We start from the raw sequence: 22,947 nt of genomic DNA on the forward strand, positions 1-22,947 counted from the left end.
TGGTGGACAGAGGTCACTGTAAAGGTGAAATGAGATGTCCCTAATGAGAGCAATCCATGCTGTCCTTGGGGCCAGAGAGATGCAGGGCTGGACTGTGCAGTGCTGGCAGGAGAGGGCATCGCTGCAGGAGCGGGCTGGAAACTAGGACCATGCGTGGCAATCAGTTAGCTGAGGGGAATGTGCTCGAGCTTGTCTGGACAACAATTAACATGATGAGACATGTTTACAGAGCACAGGGGAGTGGGAGACGGATGGCGCCAAGGATGGCGCCAAGGAAAGGTAACACCTTGCGGTTAATTGATGGCAGTTAACCACCAATCGGGGATTGCCTAGTCTGCAAGGCTTAGCTTCAAGAACCAATCTGTTTAAAACGCGCAGCTTCTGAAAGTGTATATAAACTGGTGCTTCTGTACAATAAATTGACAGTTGCTTGCATCAAGCTGCGTCCCGTCTCTTCATTCGCCGCAAAGTGACCCCGAGTGACTTTGGATCTGAAGGGAAGCAGAGCCGAGCGAAATACTGGAGTGGACAGCTTGAAATCCGTCTCCAGGAATCAGGCTTTGTCCCCAGAAAGAGAAGTATTGGAATCATATTGGTCTTGTAGCAGAACCGGGAGAGGGATAGTCTCCTCAAATGGTGGATGGTGGCGTTGTTAGAAGAATAAGGACGAAACTGGTCGATAAAAAAGACAGCTCGTGGAAGAGGGCTGTGTTCAAGCTTGGCTGAGTCGTCTTGCCACAACGGAAACCTTGCCCGAGGGACATATTCGAGACAATACTGAAAGAAAGAAACTTTTAAATATTTGAGACCTTTAAGCAGAAGCTTTAGAATGGGTTCAGTGAGAGAGGAAGAGCAGAAAGAAACTGGAGAGACTTCGAAAGAAAGAGTGTCAGTCAGGAAACAGGATGTCCGCGGAGGGGAAATGTCTTGAATTCCTTACATCTTCTGGCAAATTCTGGGACTCTTTGCCAAGTGTGGATAATTTCTAACGGTGCTAAACCAGAGGTAGAAATTCACGGACACGTAACCTTCTCAAGACACCAGCGATGGCGATTAACACACCTCTGCCCCCTGCCTTCACTGACAGCGACCCTCACAACAAGGCCAAGCACGGCACAGGACAACTGGGACTGATTATTGACACTGATCTTTTGATCAAGGTCCTTCATGGCACCTGCAGGGTCCTTGGCCATCTCTTCCATTGCTGTGCATCTCTTTGTCACTGCCTTCTCAGTTCAGGAACCGCTAACCAAGGAGTAACCAAGGCCACAAGAAGGCTGATGATCTGGGCTGTCATTATGACACCCATTACATCTGAGAAGCTCATAGGCCAGTAGGAGGCACGTGGCCATGAAGGTGAGTTTGAGGTCCCTGGAGTGTCCAGTTTCCTTGGGGGACTGGCCATCAGCAGCCCAGCCGGTTATGGCTGCAGTAAGAAAGGCACTTGGACTCTGAGACAAAGTGTCATTTCAAATGGCCTTGGTTAGAGCAAACTCTCTACACACAGAGACAATCGTGTCAGCTGTATGCCGTCCCTTCCGAGGCCGGGAACACGGAGTTTCCAGCGTTGGGAGAGTGGTGCAGCAAGTGGTGCAGATCCTGCCTGCAGAAGGCTTATCCCACACTGCTCCTGTCAGCTCTTGAAGTGTTTTCTGCCAGGGAAACCCATTCTAGTCATCACTTCTCGTGTTCTAAGAGGAGATGTTCACTTGGGAATTGGTAACTGCAGTCCCAGGTAAAGGTAAGGGCGTGCGCTTGGCCATTCACCAGCATCTTCCTGCAGATTCCTTCTTCCAATATGGCTTGTTCTGCAACCCAGGGACACACTCAGCACAGCTCAGCCTGAAGGCCAAGAGGTACGTGGAGCACAGCACAGGCCTGCTCAGGTTTCCTGTGACACTCATCACTAACTCCTCCATGTACAATGGTCTTCTGCTCAGTATCTCCAAACCTCCTGATGAAAATTAGAAGGAGGACAATGTCTCCTTTTTACCGCTAGAGAAAGGGACCTGTACTTGAAGGCCTTGGTTGAAGGGAAAGTGGAAGATGATCCCTGACCAACATGGTGCAAATGCTCTGCAGGACTGTTTTTGAACAAAAAGTTGGCAGGAGTGGTGAAAATTCTAGACGACAACTTTGGGTCAAGTGTGGGTGAAGGTGGTAGGGTACAAAGCAAGAGAGGTCAGCAAGACAAGTTGTAGCAGGGCTGAGTAGAGAGGAAAGATAACCACCAACAACCCTTGGGCAGAGCTCTTCCTAATGCAGCCCAGGATGCCATGGGCCTTATTTGAAAGGTGCAAAGCCAGGAGAAGAGAAGGTTTTTGGAACACCTAATAACAGCTTTCCCATGTGGTCTTGGGTCATATCAGCAAGAAAAGGCAAACAGGTTTATGCCTCTTGTGCATGATAGGAGGGTGAGGGCCAATGGGCATCAGCTGAAGCAAGGGAAGACAATCTTTCTCCCTATGAAGACAGTCAAGCACTGGAGCAGATGTCCCAGAGATTTGTGCCTTGTCCATCCTTTGAGCTTTTCAAGACCCACTTGAAGGAAAGCCTGAGCTACTTGCTCTGACCCTGTCGCTGATCCTGCTTTGAGCAGCACATTGGCCTGGACATCTCCTGAGGTCCCTTCCAGCATGAATGATTCTGCATCTCCATCCACCATGGATCTTACCTTCATGATGGGATGAAGGTTCCCGGTGACTGTTGAAGTTAAACAGAAAGTTGGTCAGATGACATGTGACTTTCTCTTCCCACTCCAAGCTTTGTAGCTCAGATGCAGGGCTGCTTGGCAGGTACCCCCGAACAGCCCTGATTGATTCCTGTTCTTCACCCTTTCCTTCTTTGGTACTTCTTTCCCCATGCACAATTGATTCTCATTGACCACCCTTGTATCCTCCCATGCAAGCAGCCTGCCTCTCCTTTCCCTTTCCTCCCTGGCCATTGTCTGTGTTCCTTTGGGGATTCTGAGCTCTTCACCATGGGAGTGCCTACCATGGTCAGCAATACCATTGAAGCTCTGCCTCCCTTCATTATCTGTGGCGTCCTGCAGTTCCTTATGCTGTTACCTTGCCAGAGGCACCACGCGGCAGGGTGAGCCATGTCCATGCACATACCAAAGCTGGTCCAAGTAGCAACTTCCAAAACACTGCGATTGTGAAATTGGGACCTCAGAGGTTTTCCAAGTAGACATGGTCAGCCCTTTAGCGGGGGCAGAATAACCACACCTATGAGGGCACCTGAGTGGCTGAGGTACAAACCCAAGGAGGAGAAGGACCTGAGTATTATGGGGGATGCTTAGGAGCTACTCGTGCATGCTCAGCACATCTAAGGCCATCTGCATGTGGGGCTGAATTAGGGGGTGCGTGGCCACTCAGACAAGGGATTGATCATCCCCCTTAACTCAGCATCATCACCCCTGACACAGCACTGTTGTGGCCACATCGGGATTACCTGTGTCTGGGCTTTGAGTTTTCTCATTCTGGAGGAGTGGGGAAAAACTGGAGAGGCTGTGGAGGATACCTGCCTGGATGGAGCTTGGAGCCTGTGGAGAGAGACTGAAGGTCCTGGGTTTCTTGAGACCGGCAAAGTGGAGCCTCAAGGCACTACTGTAGTAGTGTGCACCTGCTTAGAAAGGGAGTGTGAGAGATAAAGGAGTGATTCCTGATATCGGCAGGAAGAGAACAACTCCACAATGTGCAACTTGGAAGGATATGATTGGATGTGAGGAAAAAAACTGTCCCTCTGAGGGTTGCCCTCTGATCCCAGTGTTCACCCAGAGGGAGCCTGGATCAGCCCATGGCTTTGACCTTCAAGGAAGAATCAGGGATGAGTGCAGAGTCATCAGTGAAGGCAGACAAGCAAGGGTGTGAGGGCTGGGTGGGAAAGAAAGAAATGTGCCAACCACCAGAGTGGAAAGAGGTGCCACATGGACAGTGTAGGGCAACTTGCAGTGGGGATGGCCCAGGGCTGCAGCAAGGCTGCATGGCCCCACAGGGGGCTGAGGCCTCTTTCCCCCTGGCAATGGCAGTTGCCCATGTCATCTAGGCCTGTGACATGGAACTTGATTTGGAGGGTCTTCTGTTCTGCCCTCCAAGGTCTTGGGGGTCAGGGCTTGGTCTTTCCTCTTCATAAAAAACATCCAAATGTGTTTTGCAGCATTACAGCCACCGACACAGTACCTTTGCCTACCTGCAGTTCTGGCCTCTAATTAGCTACTCGAACGAGTCCATGGGGACACTTTGTCAGTAAAGGCCCTCAGCAGGACCCATTAATGTCTGAAGGTATTTTCAGTGTTGCTTCTGACTCGCATTCCTTCAGTTGCTGGTTCAATCTGCTCTCAGTAGCTCAGGTTCATGGCAGGAACTCCCAGTGCCCTAAAGAGGTATTTATCTTTTTGTCATTTCCTTCCAGTCTTGGAGACCTGTGTAGCTAATTGGATCTGTTCTATTCAGGGAGATAAGAGAGAGGAGTTCAAATTGCAACTGAAAATAATTAATTTATATTTCATAGGTTACATTTTGCTACCTTTAGGTTAGAGGGGAGGTTCTAGCAGCAGTCTCCAAGTAATAATGATGCAGAGTGTCTCCTCAGGAGGTCTGGAGTGGTAGGAAACACCGTCCCTTGAGGTCTGACACAGGATGGACAACTTTTCTCTGAATGTCCCCAAGCCCACCCTTTTTCTCATTGTTCCCTGGGACTTACATCCCTTCTCCTTGCATCAAACTTCTCCCCTCAATTCTGCTGATGGTTGCTACAGCTCCTTTGCACCATCTCCCACCTGTTTGCCTTAGAGCTCTGGCTGCACACAGGCGCAGAAGAATTTTTCATATCTGCAAGCAACATGAAGAATGATCAAGTGTCATAAATAAGAAAACACCTTCCACAAGCATATGCCAAATTCGAGCTCTCTCTTATGCGGTTGCCTTTCTGCAAGGGACACTCTTATAAGAAATCTTTTAGGCTGGTAGATATGGAAATACAGATCTAAACACAAGGAAAGAGTTGGTTATGGAGACAGATCGGCTGTGGGGAGACATGCAAGCTTTTCCTTCCTGAAGCTAAATACAGCAGCACAGGTGAGAGGTACCTAAAATACCAAAGAATAAGGGGTGGAGAAAACTGGTGAATAACTGAAAGACCTTTGCTGAGACAGTCTGCTGAAAAGACTTCAGAAGTCATATATGTCTCCTGGTCAGGTGCAAATATGTTGAAGATGAGAGAAATTAAGGATGTGGTATAACTGTAATAATAATGGTGAAGTTCTGGTAAAAAATCACTATTTCTTTGAAGTATCACATTTGAAAGCTCTTTGAATTGTCAGGGGTCACTTGTGAGAAAGGACAAGGAAGTGTTGCAACTGTCTTGGAAGGAGTCCATACGTGCAGCTCGGGGAACCACAGGCTGCACAAACCCCCATGGTGAGGGGCGTGCCACCACTTAGAGTCCCCTTGGGTGACATTCCTGGCACCTGAGCGGGTAACTGTCCAGGTGGATTTCCCAAGGGTAAATCCTGCCTCGCCAACCTGACAGCCTGCAGTTGTGCGTGAGGAGCTCCACAGTGGATGTCATTTCCCTCGGCTTTAGCAAAACTCTGGCCATGGTCTTCATCAGTGTTCTTCTGCCCAAGCGAGGCCATGACACTCTGGGTGCGTACAGAAAGAGATGGGTAAAACACCAGCGGGATGGTCAGGCTGAGAGAGCAGTGGGGAAGGGCTCACACCCCACCTGGAGGCCACTGGGACATACTGGGGCATTGTGGGCAGCACAGGGGACTCTCCTGATTACACTTTAAGAGCTGTAAAGATAATCCAGTGGAGGCAAGTCTCACAGTGTCTGTCGGTGGCACCAAACTGAGAGGACCATCCCTGTGCCCTAGGGATGCCATGGAGGGGAACCCTGGCAGGTGGGGTGACCGCCCTGTCAGGGGCTGCACAGATGCAGGACGGACCAAGGGCAGAGCCTGCCCCTCCCTCGCATGGACTAACACCCTGCAGCTGCAGGGCCTGGGACATGCCTGGCTGGGCAGTGTCTGTGCAGAAAAGGCCCTGGTGGTGCTGGGGGACAGAAGGCAAAACACAATCCCAGCCCGTGACCTGGTAGCAGAGGCAGCCAGCAGTGCCCTGGAGCGTATGAAGAGGTGCCTTGCCAAGAGAGGGCGGGAAGTGACTGTGTCCCCATGCTCATCGCCCATTACACCATGTGTAGACTGCTGTGTTCATTTTTGGGCCTTGACTGGTGAGGGACTGAGGCAAGAAGTGTCTCAGTGGCTCGAGACAGAACCCATGACAGCCAGGAAGATGTGTATGACTGGGAGTGAGTTCAGTGAAGAGTCACTGAGATGCTCAGGGGCTGGAACACTTTCCTGGGAGGGGAAACTGAGGGCAAGGCCCTTGTTCAGCCTGCACAAGGGAAGGCCTTGGGAGCCTCCTAGTGACCTTCCAGTTTCACTGGGGAGGTGGTCAGGAGGATGAAGCCAGTCTTGGAGCTGTGGTGCCTGGCAGGAATGTGATAGGCAATCGTCAGATGCGGAAATAAGAATGTTCTTGGCAGGAGATAACGCAATGACCAGCCTCCACATCATGGGGTGCTTGAAGCTATAAACAGAATGCAAACAAATGCTCTGCTTGGATAGTATGAACTTCTTTGCTAAAAGTGGGTGGTGGAAGAATGTCAGTGCTTTCCAGTTCTATGGAAGATTTAAGGCCTCTGGGAAAGAGCTGAAGGTAACAGTTTAGCTCCCCCCTTTCAGTCTGTGACACCCAGATGCCTGACCTGCTCTTCCTTCCCCTCTTCCCATCAACTGATGAAGGGATGAGAAGAAAGGAAGCAGAAAGGCCCTAGGACTTGGAGGGCCATGAAGTCCTTTCATTGGTTACCCCATCAAGAATCAAACTGGGATGTAAGCCTGAAAATTTTGATTCAACAAGGTCCATGGACAGGTTAGACTTTGTCTATGGTTGTGCCTAGAGACCCACACACCTACAGCATGGATGATGCTGGGGCCTGTTATAGTTGAATTTGAAATAACTAGAGTCCGAAATAAATTCACTAAGTATTTATTAAAGCAGGAAAGCAAAAACAGCGTGCTGGGCGGCTGAGGAGGCACAGCTCCATCCAGGCTTGCAAATTCTGACAAGTAACACAGCCCTTTTATTCTCAACTTCAAAGCCGGTTTAAGCAAACAGTTATGCTCTCAGTCCCGTAGCAAGAAGCTGTATATTACAAAACTAATTTATTTTTACACTAAGGTCTAGACGAAGACAAAGGTTGTCATAGTAACATGAGATTATGGTTTAACATTGGCCTTGTGAAGGTACATCTCTCAACCTCATGGTAAACAGTTAACTCATTTCTCGCCAGACAGAAGGTTCTCAAATCTGTTGCAGCAAGATCATTCCTTTTGTTAAAAGCCCATTTGATCAGCAAATTACCCTTAGTTACTTATTACAATTGCCCTCTTCTTTTATTTATAAGTGATTTGCTGATTAAATCTAGACAATACGTCACAAGCCGCATCTAATTCAGGACTTTCATTTGGTATAATTTTCATTTCCATTTCTGATTGTTTCATTACCATTAGCTGCATTTTTTCTAACCTGCTTTTAACAAAAGTTACAAATTTATTGATGAGACAGGGCCCAAAAGTCAGAGTCAATAACAAAATTATTTGGAAAATTACAATACCTTTTTCCTGTGTTTGAGTTTGGACAAAAGTAATGAGCCCTCTGGTTAAGACATGGTTGTGTGGGCACTGAATCACAGAGATATACTAAGAAACTTGGAGCACCGGCCGTAACATTAGTTTTCAATATAACAGAACCTTCCCATCGAACCTAAGGTCCAATTGAAGGGTTGATGTTCATTTTCTAAAGTCGTGGTAATTAATATTATTATCAGGATAACAGCCTTCATTTCCCCACTGTTAGCACCTCTCTGCCTTTCCTCGTCTACTCTTTTGCAGAGAGCAATGGGATATCAATATCTTCTCGGCAGCAGCAGGTAGTCTTGAGGGGAATTTTGCTGTTATTCTGTCAATAATTTCCAAGGTCTAAAGAGTTAGTTATCTCTCAAATATATTTCCACCTGTCTGGTTGTTGTGCCTGTTTCCAGGATCTTATAGTACACTGTCCTAAAACTCTATACCAGTCTATTTCATATACTTCCCAAAGTTCAGGTATTGACAGTTCCCATCCACAAAATAATTTACAAATTGTCTCTTAATTGAAACACAAGACCACTTTTTATCACAATTTAAACACTGGCAAACAACCCAGCATAAGTGTCCAGAAGTAGGGTGTTTTAAACAGGGTATTCCACGGATGTCTCCTATACCGGGTGATTTGGGTGTATCTGTCTGTCTCACAGCAAAAGGGAAAAACCTGAGGAGTTCCTGTCAGTTTGTATAGTCCAGCTCCCCCTGTTTGGTCAGGTATTTGTTCTTCACTCCAGGGTGCAAAATATACCTTTCGTAGGGTAATTCCAGGTGGTATTTGGAACCATTGATATCTCTGGGAAGATAGGTCCCTTAATTCTGCTGGCGTGAGTCCATCCTTTTTCCGCTGTTCGTACAGCTGTATCTGTGATAAGTAAAACAACAAAAGGTCCTTCCTGACGGGATGTTAGAGAAGTTTCTTTCCAAGTTTTTATCAATACCTGGTCTCCAGGTTGAGTTCGGTGTATGGAAATATCCAAAGGAGGTCTTTGTACTACCAAACCCTTATTTTTTAATTCCTGTCTCCTTTTTGTGAGTTCTAAAATATATTCTGTTACACTTCATGCTGAGGACTCAATTTTAATTTTATCAAGGGCTCGGTAACCTTAGGGGTCCCCAGCAAATAGAGCCCCTGACCCCCCCTAATCTTCTTTAAAGGCTTTTTTCATCCATGCTCCTTTTTCGACAATTCCTTTGCAAATGCCCCCTCTGGCGGCAATAGAAACACTCGACATCTTGTGAGCCAAATCCCTCTCTTTTAGGATTTCCTGGGCTCTTCTGGGACCTTTCTCCTCTCCTGTCCAGATTTTGTCCTTCTCTTACAGCTGCCACCAAGATTCTAGCCTGTCTCTTCTGACTCTCTAACTTTTTCCTTATATCGATCCAAGATTTAGCCACAAACTTGAGTTTTCAGCAGGGCTTGACCCACGTGACTATCAGGGTCTAGTCCAGAATATAGCTGGAAACTCTTTCTCAACCTTTCTAGCCATTCGGTGGGGGTTTCATCTTTTTTCTGTTGTTCACTGAAGGCTTTATTAATATTTTGTCCTCTGGGTACAGAGTCCCTAATTCCCTGAATTGTCATATACCGGAGATCGACCATATTATTTCTATGTGCAGGATCTTGATTGTCCCAAATGGGCCGCTGTAAGGGCCATTTTAAATCTCCGGCTGGGCCATGTTGGTGTCTCTGATCCCAATGTCTCATGCCTGCCCTTCTGATCATCCCTCGTTCTTCATTTGTAAACAAGATCTTTAAAATAGCTTCCATCTCATCCCAAGTATAAATATTAGGGCCGAGGAATTGATCAAAATGTTCTGCTACCCCTAATGGGTCTTCTAACAAGCGTCCCATTTCTTTCTTAAATTCTCTCACATCCGCAGAGTTGAGGGGTACAGATACAAATCTGACTGCAGGTTGTGGTCCCCCCATAGCAGTCTCCCTTAATGGATTTAATAGATTTTCCTCCCTCCTTTCTCTAGTTTGACTTCTAGTCATTATTCGATTAGGAGAGGCCTCTTCCTCAGATTGGGGGGCTGCTGTTGGAGGAGGATCAGGACCCTGTGGTGACGGAGGAGGAGGAATATAGGGTGGGGGAGATACTGGAAGTTCGTCTTCCTCCTGCCTTTTCTTCCTATCCTTTTTCTTTTCTTTTAATGGGAACAAATTAGCGGTCTGGGCTGTACCCAGGATCCATAAAAAGGCATATTCACTCTCCTCCTTATTAAATGGCTGTTTATTGTTAACACATATATTCAGTTGTTGACATATCCAATCCTCAAGGGATCCAAAAATAGGCCAATATAAATCCTTTCTTATTTGTTTTCCTCCCCATACTTCCATACAAGAATGGATCATTTTTTCCCCTGGACTTCCCCTTTCGAGAAGGGGAGGCGTCCCAATATTGAATCATTAGGCTTAACAGGCTATCTGGGGGTATATCGGGGAGCCCACCCCCACCCCGTACCTCCTGCATGGAACCAGAAGCCTTACTCTTTTTCTGGCCCATCTTCCGAGAGTGCCTTCTTTCACACAAAATTCACTCGCTTCCCTCCGTTCGTGGCCCACGCCCTCGTGGACAATGGGAACCACACTACAAGGAGGTCCACACTCACGTCGGCCGGTGGACTACTAAGTCTGGTGGACGTCTCAGTCACTCACACTCCGGGTACCCAATCCCCGACCGAACGGAACCGCAACATACCCACTCACTCCTGAGTATTCGTCTGGCTCTTTGTGCACAAAAATTACAGGGAACTGCAGTAACTCCTACATCTTTCTTCTTGCTTTCCTCTCTCTGTTCGGAAAATCCAGGTGAGATAAGTCAGAATCTCCTCCAGGACCATCCGAAGATGGGGCACCCTCCCAGAGTTGAAGTCCGAGTCGGCTGTCTGGATCCGAGTCACGGCACCAAATTTGTTATAGTTGAATTTGAAATAACTAGAGTCCGAAATAAATTCACTAAGTATTTATTAAAGCAGGAAAGCAAAAACAGCGTGCTGGGCGGCCGAGGAGGTGCAGCTCCATCCAGGCTCGCAAATTCTGACAAGTAACACAGCCCTTTTATTCTCAACTTCAAAGCCGGTTTAAGCAAACAGTTATGCTCTCAGTCCCGTAGCAAGAAGCTGTATATTACAAAACTAATCTATTTTTACACTAAGGTCTAGACGAAGACAAAGGTTGTCATAGTAACATGAGATTATGGTTTAACATTGGCCTTGTGAAGGTACATCTCTCAACCTCATGGTAAACAGTTAACTCATTTCTCGCCAGACAGAAGGTTCTCAAGTCTCTTGCAGCAAGATCATTCCTTTTGTTAAAAGCCCATTTGATCAGCAAATTACCCTTAGTTACTTATTACAGGCAGAACAGACCCTCCAAATCAAGTTTCCTGTCACAGACCTTGATGACACGGGCAACTGCCATTGCCAGGGGGACAGAGGCCTCAGCCCCCTGTGGGGCCATTCGGCCTTGCTGCAGCCCTGGGCCATCCCCACTGCAAGTTGCCCTACACTGTCCATGTGGCACCTCTTTCCACTCTGGTGGTTGGCACATTTCTTTCTTTCCCACCCAGCCCTCACACCCTTGCTTGTCTGCCTTCACTGATGACTCTGCACTCATCCCTGATTCTTCCTTGAAGGTCAAAGCCATGGGCTGATCCAGGCTCCCTCTGGGTGAACACTGGGATCAGAGGGCAACCCTCAGAGGGACAGTTTTTTTCCTCACATCCAATCATATCCTTCCAAGTTGCACAGTGTGGAGTTGTTCTCTTCCTGCCGATATCAGGAATCACTCCTTTATCTCTCACACTCCCTTTCTAAGCAGGTGCACACTACTACAGTAGTGCCTTGAGGCTCCACTTTGCCAGTCTCAAGAAACCCAGGACCTTCAGTCTCTCTCCACAGGCTCCAAGCTCCATCCAGGCAGGTTATCCTCCACAGCCTCTCCAGTTTTTCCCCACTCCTCCAGAATGAGAAAACTCAAAGCCCAGACACAGGTAATCCCGATGTGGCCACAACAGTGCTGTGTCAGGGGTGATGATGCTGAGTTAAGGGGGATGATCAATCCCTTGTCTGAGTGGCCACGCACCCCCTAATTCAGCCCCACATGCAGATGGCCTTAGATGTGCTGAGCATGCACGAGTAGCTCCTAAGCATCCCCCATAATACTCAGGCCCTTCTCCTCCTTGGGTTTGTACCTCAGCCGCTCAGGTGCCCTCATAGGTGCGGTTATTCTGCCCCCGCTAAAGGGCTGACCATGTCTACTTGGAAAACCTCTGAGGTCCCAATTTCACAATCGCAGTGTTTTGGAAGTTGCTACTTGGACCAGCTTTGGTATGTGCATGGACATGGCTCACCCTGCCGCGTGGTGCCTCTGGCAAGGTAACAGCATAAGGAACTGCAGGACGCCACAGATAATGAAGGGAGGCAGAGCTTCAATGGTATTGCTGACCATGGTAGGCACTCCCATGGTGAAGAGCTCAGAATCCCCAAAGGAACACAGACAATGGCCAGGGAGGAAAGGGAAAGGAGAGGCAGGCTGCTTGCATGGGAGGATACAAGGGTAGTCAATGAGAATCAATTGTGCATGGGGAAAGAAGTACCAAAGAAGGAAAGGGTGAAGAACAGGAATCAATCAGGGCTGTTCGGGGGTACCTGCCAAGCAGCCCTGCATCTGAGCTACAAAGCTTGGAGTGGGAAGAGAAAGTCACATGTCATCTGACCAACTTTCTGTTTAACTTCAACAGTCACCGGGAACCTTCATCCCATCATGAAGGTAAGATCCATGGTGGATGGAGATGCAGAATCATTCATGCTGGAAGGGACCTCAGGAGATGTCCAGGCCAATGTGCTGCTCAAAGCAGGATCAGCGACAGGGTCAGAGCAAGTAGCTCAGGCTTTCCTTCAAAAGGGTCTTGAAAAGCTCAAAGGATGGACAAGGCACAAATCTCTGGGACATCTGCTCCAGTGCTTGACTGTCTTCATAGGGAGAAAGATTGTCTTCCCTTGCTTCAGCTGATGCCCATTGGCCCTCACCCTCCTATCATGCACAAGAGGCATAAACCTGTTTGCCTTTTCTTGCTGATATGACCCAAGACCACATGGGAAAGCTGTTATTAGGTGTTCCAAAAACCTTCTCCTCTCCTGGCTTTGCACCTTTCAAATAAGGCCCATGGCATCCTGGGCTGCATTAGGAAGAGCTCTGCCCAAGGGTTGTTGGTGGTTATCTTTCCTCTCTACTCAGCCCTGCTACAACTTGTCTTGCTGACCTCTCTTGCTTTGTACCCTACCACCTTCACCCACACTTGACCCAAAGTTGTCGTCTAGAATTTTCACCACTCCTGCCAACTTTTTGTTCAAAAACAGTCCTGCAGAGCATTTGCACCATGTTGGTCAGGGATCATCTTCCACTTTCCCTTCAACCAAGGCCTTCAAGTACAGGTCCCTTTCTCTAGCGGTATAAAGGAGACATTGTCCTCCTTCTAATTTTCATCAGGAGGTTTGGAGATACTGAGCAGAAGACCATTGTACATGGAGGAGTTAGTGATGAGTGTCACAGGAAACCTGAGCAGGCCTGTGCTGTGCTCCACGTACCTCTTGGCCTTCAGGCTGTGCTGAGCTGAGTGTGTCCCTGGGTTGCAGAACAAGCCATATTGGAAGAAGGAATCTGCAGGAAGATGCTGGTGAATGGCCAAGCGCACGCCCTTACCTTTACCTGGGACTGCAGTTACCAATTCCCAAGTGAACACCTCCTCTTAGAACACGAGAAGTGATGACTAGAATGGGTTTCCCTGGCAGAAAACACTTCAAGAGCTGACAGGAGCAGTGTGGGATAAGCCTTCTGCAGGCAGGATCTGCACCACTTGCTGCACCACTCTCCCAACGCTGGAAACTCCGTGTTCCCGGCCTCGGAAGGGACGGCATACAGCTGACACGATTGTCTCTGTGTGTAGAGAGTTTGCTCTAACCAAGGCCATTTGAAATGACACTTTGTCTCAGAGTCCAAGTGCCTTTCTTACTGCAGCCATAACCAGCTGGGCTGCTGATGGCCAGTCCCCCAAGGAAACTGGACACTCCAGGGACCTCAAACTCACCTTCATGGCCACGTGCCTCCTACTGGCCTATGGGCTTCTCAGATGTAATGGGTGTCATAATGACAGCCCAGATCATCAGCCTTCTTGTGGCCTTGGTTACTCCTTGGTTAGCGGTTCCTGAACTGGAGAAGGCAGTGATAAAGAGATGCGCAGCAATGGAAGAGATGGCCAAGGACCCTGCAGGTGCCATGAAGGCTTTGCAGGAAGAACTGTGAGCAATAGCCCCTATAGCTGTGCAAAATGGAATGGCATTAGATATGAAGCTGGCGTCTGAAGGCAGAGTCTGTGCTGTTGTTAATATCAGTTGTTGCATATACGTAGATCAAAGTGGGAGAACTTCTACAGATACAAAAAAAGATTTGGAAACATCCTAATATTTGTCATGAGTCCCAGGAAGTTCACACCTTCTCTGGAATTCAAGACATTTGGAATATGCTGACGTCCTGGTTTCCTGATTTACAGCTATGGGTTAAGAAGTTCATCCCCGGATGCCTTTCTCCTCTTCCTCTATGATCACTCCAATCCATTCTACCGATGTAGCTTCTGCTTTAAGGTTCAGAGAGGAAAAGCTGGACTGTCTTTCAGTAGTGTCTCTAATATTCCCTATGGGCAACTCTTCAGTTGTGGCAATAGACCTCATGGGGATCTGATTGAACTAACAATTATAGAGCTGAGAAATGTATTTTTTATTTATTAATTTCTATAACACTCCCCCCCCCCCCGATATGTAATCCCTCTTTTATTCCTGTTTAAACCCCGTTCTCTAAGGAAAGCAGGCAATAATTACTGCCAAGAACTTGTTATATTCAGCTGCAGAGTTGGTTGAAGAAGGCCGATGTCAAGTGATGTAAGTCTCATGGGGCTGAGGAAAAAAACAGTGGGGCTGGAGAGCTGAGGAGCAAGGCTGTCTACACAGTGTTTAGCTCCACGGACTGATTTTCCTACCTGTCCGCATCTCCTCAGGAGACACTGTGCATCAAGAGCAATTGGAAAAGCCTTCTATCATTTCTCCAAAGTGCTCATTACCTGCCTTTCTCTTTCACTATACGGCTGAAACTTATCTCATTAAGTGTAGGAGCCAAACTTGAAGACCAGGTGTCCCTGATGGAAGAGATACGGCTCGTAAGGGCGTTCTGCCTCGTAATGAGCCCAGGATGTCTGTGGTGCTGTGAACTGCAGGTGTTCAGAGGAGACTGAAGAAACCTCTCAAGAACACCAAGTCAGGAGCAAAGCCCACAGCCCCTGGAAGCGTTAATGGGCCCTGCTGAGGGCCATGGCTGAGAAAGCCTCCCCATGGCCTTGTTAGAGCCCATCCTTGGAGGCTGTGAGAGCAGGAAGGCAAAGGCGCTGTGCAGGCAGCTCTGCTGCTGAGCAAAGCCTTGGCTTGCTTGATGAAGCAGAAAGGCCAAGCCGTGACCTGCAGCCTGTGGGAAGGTCGGTGCTGTCCCTCACACAGGGCTCAGGGCTCTTCCTGGGGACCATGGAAGGTGGGCATCCAATGCCCAGTGAAGGACAGCAATGGCACAGCAACTTCCAGCTTCCCCATGGGGCTGCAAGGAGGCAACGATGCCCCCGTGCCGTGAGGACATCATGTCTTCTCATAGCCTTCTCTGGTAGAGACAGCTGCCATAGCCAAGGGGACACAGACCGGGGTTCTGGTGGTGCCTTCCAGCCTTGCCAGCGCCGCCTACCATCTCTATTTCAAGCTGTCCTACATGGTTGGAGCCCTGCCCCTGTTTCCGTGCAGGCTGTAGGCACCATCTCGCTGCCCTGCCTTGCTCTCACCCCAACATTGCCATACCTTCGCTGAGGTACCTCCACTCTCACCGGCTGTTCCTTGAAACACAAACCATGGGCTGATCCAGGCTCCCTCTGGCTGAGCTCTGGCACCGCAGCAGGACCCCTGAAGTGACAGATCTTCCTGCTGAGGTCCAGTCTCTGCTTTCCAAGTTGAAACTTTGTGACATTTTTTCCTCTCTCCTGCTGTTTTCCACTGCCCAGGAAAGGTTTACCATCTCAGAAAATACCCTTCCCGCAGGGAATGCAGCCAGGAAGCCTTTTCTTATGCTCTGCTCTCTCACCAGAGAGAAGGAATACTCACATGGTCTCCCAAACCACGTAACTGCTGCTGGCCTTTCAGCTTCTCCCTGGGACATGACCAAGCCATGTGCCTGCTGCTGTCCCATCATGTCCCCAGGTGCAATGGGCGTGACAACCCCTATCCCAGCCCTTCTCCTGGATGGGGCCTATGGGGTCCCTTGGCAGAGGGACTGTCCCAGCCACGTTCCTGATGCTGGCCTGTCACCTCCAGAGGCAGAACTGACCTCACAGGCCCCTCACAGCCAGGCACGTCATCCTGCATGAGGAGTTCCTGAGACTGATTTTCCCTCCCAATACCACACCCCTCCATCACCCTCATTCTGGCCCAGGTCCTGACCACAGAAAAGCATGCTTGTTTCATCAGATTTGTCAAATATCTTTCCCGCAAGCCATTTCCCACAAGCTCATCTTCAGCTGAGCCCCTCTATTTGTGTTGACACATTTTATATATGCCTTTATAGCTCTATGGTGTTTTTTTCAGGTTGGACTGACCTTTGGAGGTCATCGAGTCCACCCCTCCAGCTGAGGCAGCGTCAGCTAAATCAACATTCTCAGCAACTTGTCTAGGTAGGCTTGCGATATCATAGAAGCACAGAAACAGAGAATCATTTAGCTTGGAAAAGACCTTAAAGATCATCAAATCCAAATGTAAACTCAGGACGGCCAATTCCATCACTAAATCATGCCATGAAGAATTGCATCTACCTCTTTTTGAAACACCTCCAGGGCTGATGATTCCACCAGCTCCCTGGTTCCAATGCTTGACCACCCTTGCAGTGAAGATGTTTTTCCTCATATCCAATCTGAACCTCTCCTGGTGTAACTTGAGGCTGTTGCCTCTTGTCCTGTCACTTGTTATCTGGGAGAACAGTCCTACCCACCCCATCTACAACCTCCTTTCAGGTACTGCTAGAGAGCAGTAAGGTCTCCCCTGAGCCTCCTACTATCCACACTAAACAACTCAAGTCCCCTCAGCCACTCTTCATCCAAGCAGGGATCCAGACCCTTCACCGGCTTTGTTGCCCTTCTCTGGACACGCTCCTGGACCTCAACGTTTCTCTTGAAGTGAGGAGCCCAAAACAGAAACACGTTGGTCGAGGTTTGACTTCAGCAGTGCCGAGTACAGGGGCTCCATCACTGCCCTGGTCCTGCTGGCCACGCTCTTTCTGATACCAGACAGGATGCTATTGGCCTTCTTGGCCACCCCGGCACACTGATGGCTCATGCTCAACCATCTGTCAACCTGCACCCTCAGGGTACTTTCCCAGCAGGTAGCGTTCCAGCCACTCTGCCCCAAGCCTGTAGCGTTGTGGGGGGCTGTTGTGACCCAAGTGCAGAACTGGCACTTCTCCTGGTTGAACTTCATACAGTTGGACTCACTCGAATGGTCCAACCTGTGCAGACCCCTCTGCAGAGCCTTCCTGCCCTCAAGGGCATCAGCACTGCCACCCCACTTGATGTTGTATGCAAACTCACTGAGGGTGCACTCAATCTCCTTGTCTGGATCGTTGATAAAGTTCTGAAGCAGGACTGGCCCCAACACTGAGCCCTGGGGAACACCACTCCTTATGGGCCGTCACCTGGATGTCACTCCATTTACTCCCCCTCTTGGGGCTTGGCTGTCCAGCCAGCTCTAACCCAGCGTGGAGAACACCCACCGAAGCCATGAGCAGCCAGTTTCTCCAGGAGAATGCAGTGGGAGATGGAGCCAAAAGGCTTTTGTAACGTCCAGGTAGACAGCATCCACAGCCTTTCCCTCATCCACTAGGCAGGTCACCTTGTCCCAGAAGAAGATCAGCTTCATCAGGCAAGACCTGCCTTTCATAAACCCATGCAGGCTGGTCCTGACCTCCTGGTTTTCCTGCACCTCCTGTGTGATGGTGCTCAGGATGATCAGCTCCACAACCTTCCCTGGCACTAAGATCAGGTTGACAGGCCTGTAGTTATCCCAATCCTCCCTCCTACCCTTCTTGTAGGTGGGCACCACTTGACTAACATTCAGCCTTCTTGGGCCTCCCCAGTTAGCCAGCACTATTGAAAGTCATCGCTGTGGTGAGGCAATAGAGAAACAGATCAGTGATTTTCAAAGTGTTCCTGCATCACGGGATGTCCATTGTCAAGGACACAATCAAAAGCACCTTGTCCTTTCTGGGTATAAGGTTCACCTGAACCACATGTCCTCTGGGGCTGCAGAGGCATCGCTGGCAGCAATGCCTTCTCCTGCAGCACTGCACAGTCCAGCCCTGCATGTCTCTGGTCCCAAGGACAGCGTGGATTGCTCTCCTTAGGGACATCTCATTTCACCGTCACAGTGACCTCTGCCCACCACCCCAGCATGCGCTGCAGCAAAACATTTTGCTTGCGTGTGACCTTGGACACTTGGTACCCATTATTATTTTTGTTGTTATGTGTCTGAGCTTGCCCCTGGTGACACAGGTGTGGTTCAGGGTAACTGCTCTGAAATAACCTAAATCAGGGAGGGGAAGGGGAAAAGTCTTATTTAAGCAGCGTGAGGAAGCCTTGGGATCAATAACCTCACATCTTATTGGGGAATTTAGAGATCCTGTGGGTTTACATGGCCAGGGTTTGGGAGCGGTTTGGAGGTGTTTGTAGGGCTGGCAAAGGTGAGAAGAGATCAAGAGCTGACTCCATGGCCATAACAGCCACTTTCATTTGACTCCAAAATGGACCAGCCCCTGCCCAAATCTGATCCAATGACCAATTCTAGTGGCACCTCTGTGATAAACCTAAGGCAGAAAGGACAAAACACAAAGGGAGAGGGGTGAGAATTATGTGAGAGAACAACCCTATAGACATCAAGGTGAGTGAAGAAGGTGGGAGCAGCTTGGTGGGATCCTGCCAGTGGTCAAGTAGCCACCCACTGACAGTCACAGGGCAGTGCAGTGACAATGCTCCTTTAGGTGTCTGCAGGTTCTTTGCATCAGAATTCTAGCACAGTTGACAGATATGCCAACAGCTGTGATGCTCACCTGGATCTGAAACCCTGCATCATTTGTGTCCACCTTGGCTCTAGGAGCAAAGAAATGCTGGAGTCTCATCTCCCAGGGGCAGTGAGGCAGGAGAGCAGCAGAGTGCAGGTGCCAGGTCACACACTGGCAGGCTGTGGCCTGTGCAGAAGGAGGGAACGCTCCTTAGGGTTCCCTGGAATTGCCTCAGAAGTATAAACTCCATTTTCAATGTTGGACCTGTTGGAGGCTGCTGTCCTTGCCGAGCAGCTGTGCTGAGCTCTGCCACCTGCCCTGGCACTTGGTTCCCTCAGTGTCACAGCTGTGTCTGCAACAGGACGGGCTCCAGCTGCCGCTGCGTGGGCCCCTGGCTGAGGGCACTGCTGCACATCTGGGCTGAAGCCCCCCAGCTGTGGCACCAGCCCAGCTGTGCCTGGCCATAAGGCAGCCGGGTACCAAGTGTCCCCGAGCCCGTGGGTGCAAAGGCTTTGCTTCAGAGCAGAGACATGGCCTGGGCAAGGGAGAGCTGAGTCTTTAGCCCTCGGACTGTGCAATGAAGTGCTGAAATGGGCTCTGCAGGGCTTACTGAAGCACTGGAGACATCCTCCCCGCACTGCCTGCAGAACCACCAGACACACACATACACACACGCTCCTTTAGGAGAACTTCGATCCTTTGCTGCAGTCTTCCTGGTGTCCTCTCTAGTAATGGGTTAACAAAAGTTGATACTCATGCACAAAATTTTTTCTAGTAAGAGAATTGCAACTGCTGGAAATAAGTGTGTCCCCCCAGGTGAGGCAAGGCCCATGAGGGATTGCCTCATCCTGCTGCCCAGCAGGTTCCCTTGCAGCCCCAGGGACAGCTGGAGGGAGCCCAGAGGGGCAGAGCAAGGGCTGCCTTGGGCTGCTCCCTGCTGCCGAGCTGGGCCGGGCTCCTGCCATGGAGGGAGCTCATGGCAAGCGGGCAGCTCTGCAGAGAGACAGCTCTGCCCACCAGCAGCTCCTCTGCAAAGTGCAGCAGGGCTGAGGCACTGCCTGCAGGCACCCAGGGCAGAGGAGCGAGGCAGGGAGAGCTTCAAGGCAGTCTGGGCTGGGATGATGCTGAGAGCTCCCTGCTGGAGAAATGTGCAGAGCCCTTGAGCCGGTAAGTGTGTGGCTGCAGGGCAATGCCTCTGCAGTTGCTAGCCGGGTCTGCAGCAGCTGGGGCACCCCCAGCCTGTGGGACCGTGTGGGAGCCTTTTGCTGTGGAGGAGGCCAGTGTGCTGCAGAGCAGGGCTTCCCTGCTGCAGCGTGGGAGGGCCAGGGCATGTGGGCTGCCTTGTGCCAGGGCCGGCTGCAGGGCTGTGAAGGTGGCTGTGCAGGCAGGGGTGCCCAGGGCTGTCCTTGCCAGCAGGGTCCCTGCGGCCGCGGGGGCTGTGTGCTGGGGCAGGGGCTCTGCCACCTGCCAGGGGCAGCTCTCAGCCCGCCGGGGAGCTCCCGTGTGGCTGCGGGGGGAAGGTGGGGGAGAAAGGACCGACCCCCATTAGGAAACGGTCCCCATTCTTCTGAGTGAGTGCTGCATGTGACAGGGTTGCTCACAGCTCCAGGTCATTTCCAAGGGGACTTTCCATGAGCACGTTCATGGCAGGGGTTCACTGCTTGGCTCTCTGCTTGTCTGAATCTCTGCTGCCACTTTTCCGTGGCTCCGCTTGGTGGCAATGGAAACTCAGCTGTGCAGGTCAGAGCAGGGGCTGAGATGCTGAAAGCATCACAGGGAGGTTGATGAGGAAGCTGAGCAAGTGCCTTCCCTCCCCAGCACGCTGCAGATGAAACCAGCATCAGCTCTCCTTTTCCCTCAGGCTTTGGGGGAGCTGTTTGTTCCTGCCTGCAGAGAGAGAGCGGCTGCAGGGCAGAGCTGGCACACAGGGGCTGAGCTGGGCTCTGTGAGCGCTGGCAGGGAAGAGCCCTGGGGCCAGAGAAAGAGCTGCTGGCAGGGACAGCTGCAGGCAGCAGAGCCCTGGGCAGGGAGGGGGGAGATGCTGAGGGGAACCCTGATGCAGGGGAGATGGGGGCACCTCCTGGCCATGGTCTGCCGTGCAGGTGCCTCCCCTGAGCAATGCACCTCTGCTCTCCTCTCCCACCCAGCACAGCCTTTAGACCAAGCGTCCAGACCATTAGTAAACTTCTCATCGAGCAACTGGGAAGGACCTGGAGGGACAGAGCAGATTCCCTCATTCTCCCAAAGCCACAGACAGTCCCCTTGCCTCTCAGCACTCACTCGGCTCTCCCTGAGCACAGCACAAAGCCCTCCTGACCTGACTCTGGCCGTGGCCATTGCTCAGCATGGGCAGAGCCGATGCTGACAGGCCCTTCTGCACTGGGAGCAGTTTGGGCTGAGCCAGTGAAAGCCAGGACTGGCCCCTGCCCCCAGGGTTCCCATGAAGCCCCTGCTGCAGAGCAGGGCTCACTGCTGGGCAGCCAGCGGGCACAGCCCCTGCTCCTCACAGCACACTCGGCCAGCACTCAGCACAGCTCCAGCCACGGCTCGGAAGGGAGCTCTCCCAGGAACGGGAGAGGGGGGGACATGGGGCACCGGGGGCGCATCTAGGAGAAACGCCTTTCACTTGGCTTTACAGAAGACTTTTCTGACTTGTCACTACATTTCCTCCTGGAGAAGGTCCCCATGCCCAGATGCAGCAGATGTCCAACAGCAGCTCCATCACCCAGTTCCTCCTCCTGCCATTTGCAGACACACGGGAGCTGCAGCTCTTGCACTTCTGGCTCTCCCTGGGCATCTACCTGGCTGCCCTCATGGCCAATGGCCTCATCATCACCGCCGTAGTGTGCGACCACCACCTGCACACCCCCATGTACTTCTTCCTCCTCAACCTCTCCCTCCTCGACCTGGGCTCCATCTCCACCACTCTCCCCAAAGCCATGGCCAACTCCCTCTGGGACACCAGGGACATCTCCTACTCAGGATGTGCTGCACAGCTCTTCTCGTTTGTCTTTTTCCTTTCAGTGGAGTGTTCTCTCCTCACTGTCATGGCCTACGACCGCTACGTGGCCATCTGCCAGCCCCTGCACTACGGGACCCTGCTGGGCAGCAGAGCTTGTGTCCACATGGCAGCAGCTGCCTGGGCCAGTGGGTTTCTCAATGCTGCGCTGCACACGGCCAATACACTGTCACTGCCGCTCTGCCAAGGCAATGCCCTGGGACAGTTCTTCTGTGAAATCCCACAGATCCTCAAGCTCTCCTGCTCCAAGTCCAACCTCAAGGAACTTGGGCTGCTTCTGTGCAGTGCTTGTGTAGCCTTTGGCTGTTTCGTTTTCATTGTTCTGTCCTACGTGCAGATCTTCAGGGCTGTGCTGAGGATCCCCTCTGAGCAGGGACGGCACAAAGCCTTTTCCACGTGCCTCCCTCACCTGGCTGTGGTCTCCCTCTTTCTCAGCACTGCCATGTTTGCCTACCTGAAGCCCCCCTCCATCTCGTCCCCATCCCTGGACCTGGTGGTGGCAGTTCTGTACTCGGTGGTGCCTCCAGCAGTGAACCCCCTCATCTACAGCATGAGGAATGAGGAGCTCAAGGGTGTAATGTGCAAACTGATAGCTGGATGTTTTTTGAAGCATTAAAATTATGAATAGTGTTAATAATGCAATTCTTCGCAGACCCAGACTGTCTTCTGAATTTTTTGTAGTTTCTTGTGGTATTTCATTTCTGATAAAGTTGTCATCCCCATTCTAATTGCTTCTGTGGTTTTCTTTTCTGAAGGTGCCCTTCTATTTCTTTGTCTAACAAAGTCAAAGTACCATCGAGTAACTTTATTTTTCCTGGGATTCTTTCTTCCAAGGCCTTTCTGGAGCTGCAGTGACAGTTCCTGTGTGCCGAGACGGAGGGGAAAAGGTGCAGAGACGGACGGGTTTTGGTTCCTAGCATGGCAGCAGTACCAGGGAACAGCAGCCCTTGGCTCTCCAATACTGTCCTCCTTCTACCTACACACTCCCCTTCTGACCCCCTGCCTTGGTGTAAGGCCTGAGTGCTCTGGCAGCTTGGTCACCGCCGTGCTGCATGGCAGTCCTGTGAGCGCAGGCAG

At 50.6% G+C, this 22,947-nt stretch overlaps 1 protein-coding gene across 1 annotated transcript; it reads left to right on the forward strand.

Moving 5' to 3' along the window:
• Window positions 1-21,478: 21,478 nt before the first annotated feature.
• LOC121081954 (olfactory receptor 14A16-like) lies at window positions 21,479-22,486 on the forward strand. Its single transcript, XM_040581292.1, has one exon. It carries the CDS (start codon window positions 21,545-21,547, stop codon window positions 22,484-22,486), a length of 942 nt encoding a protein of 313 aa, XP_040437226.1. The 5' UTR covers window positions 21,479-21,544.
• Window positions 22,487-22,947: the final 461 nt, after the last annotated feature.

This window comes from Falco naumanni (assembly GCF_017639655.2).
Source record: "Falco naumanni isolate bFalNau1 chromosome 23 unlocalized genomic scaffold, bFalNau1.pat SUPER_23_unloc_1, whole genome shotgun sequence".
NCBI lineage: Eukaryota > Metazoa > Chordata > Aves > Falconiformes > Falconidae > Falco > Falco naumanni.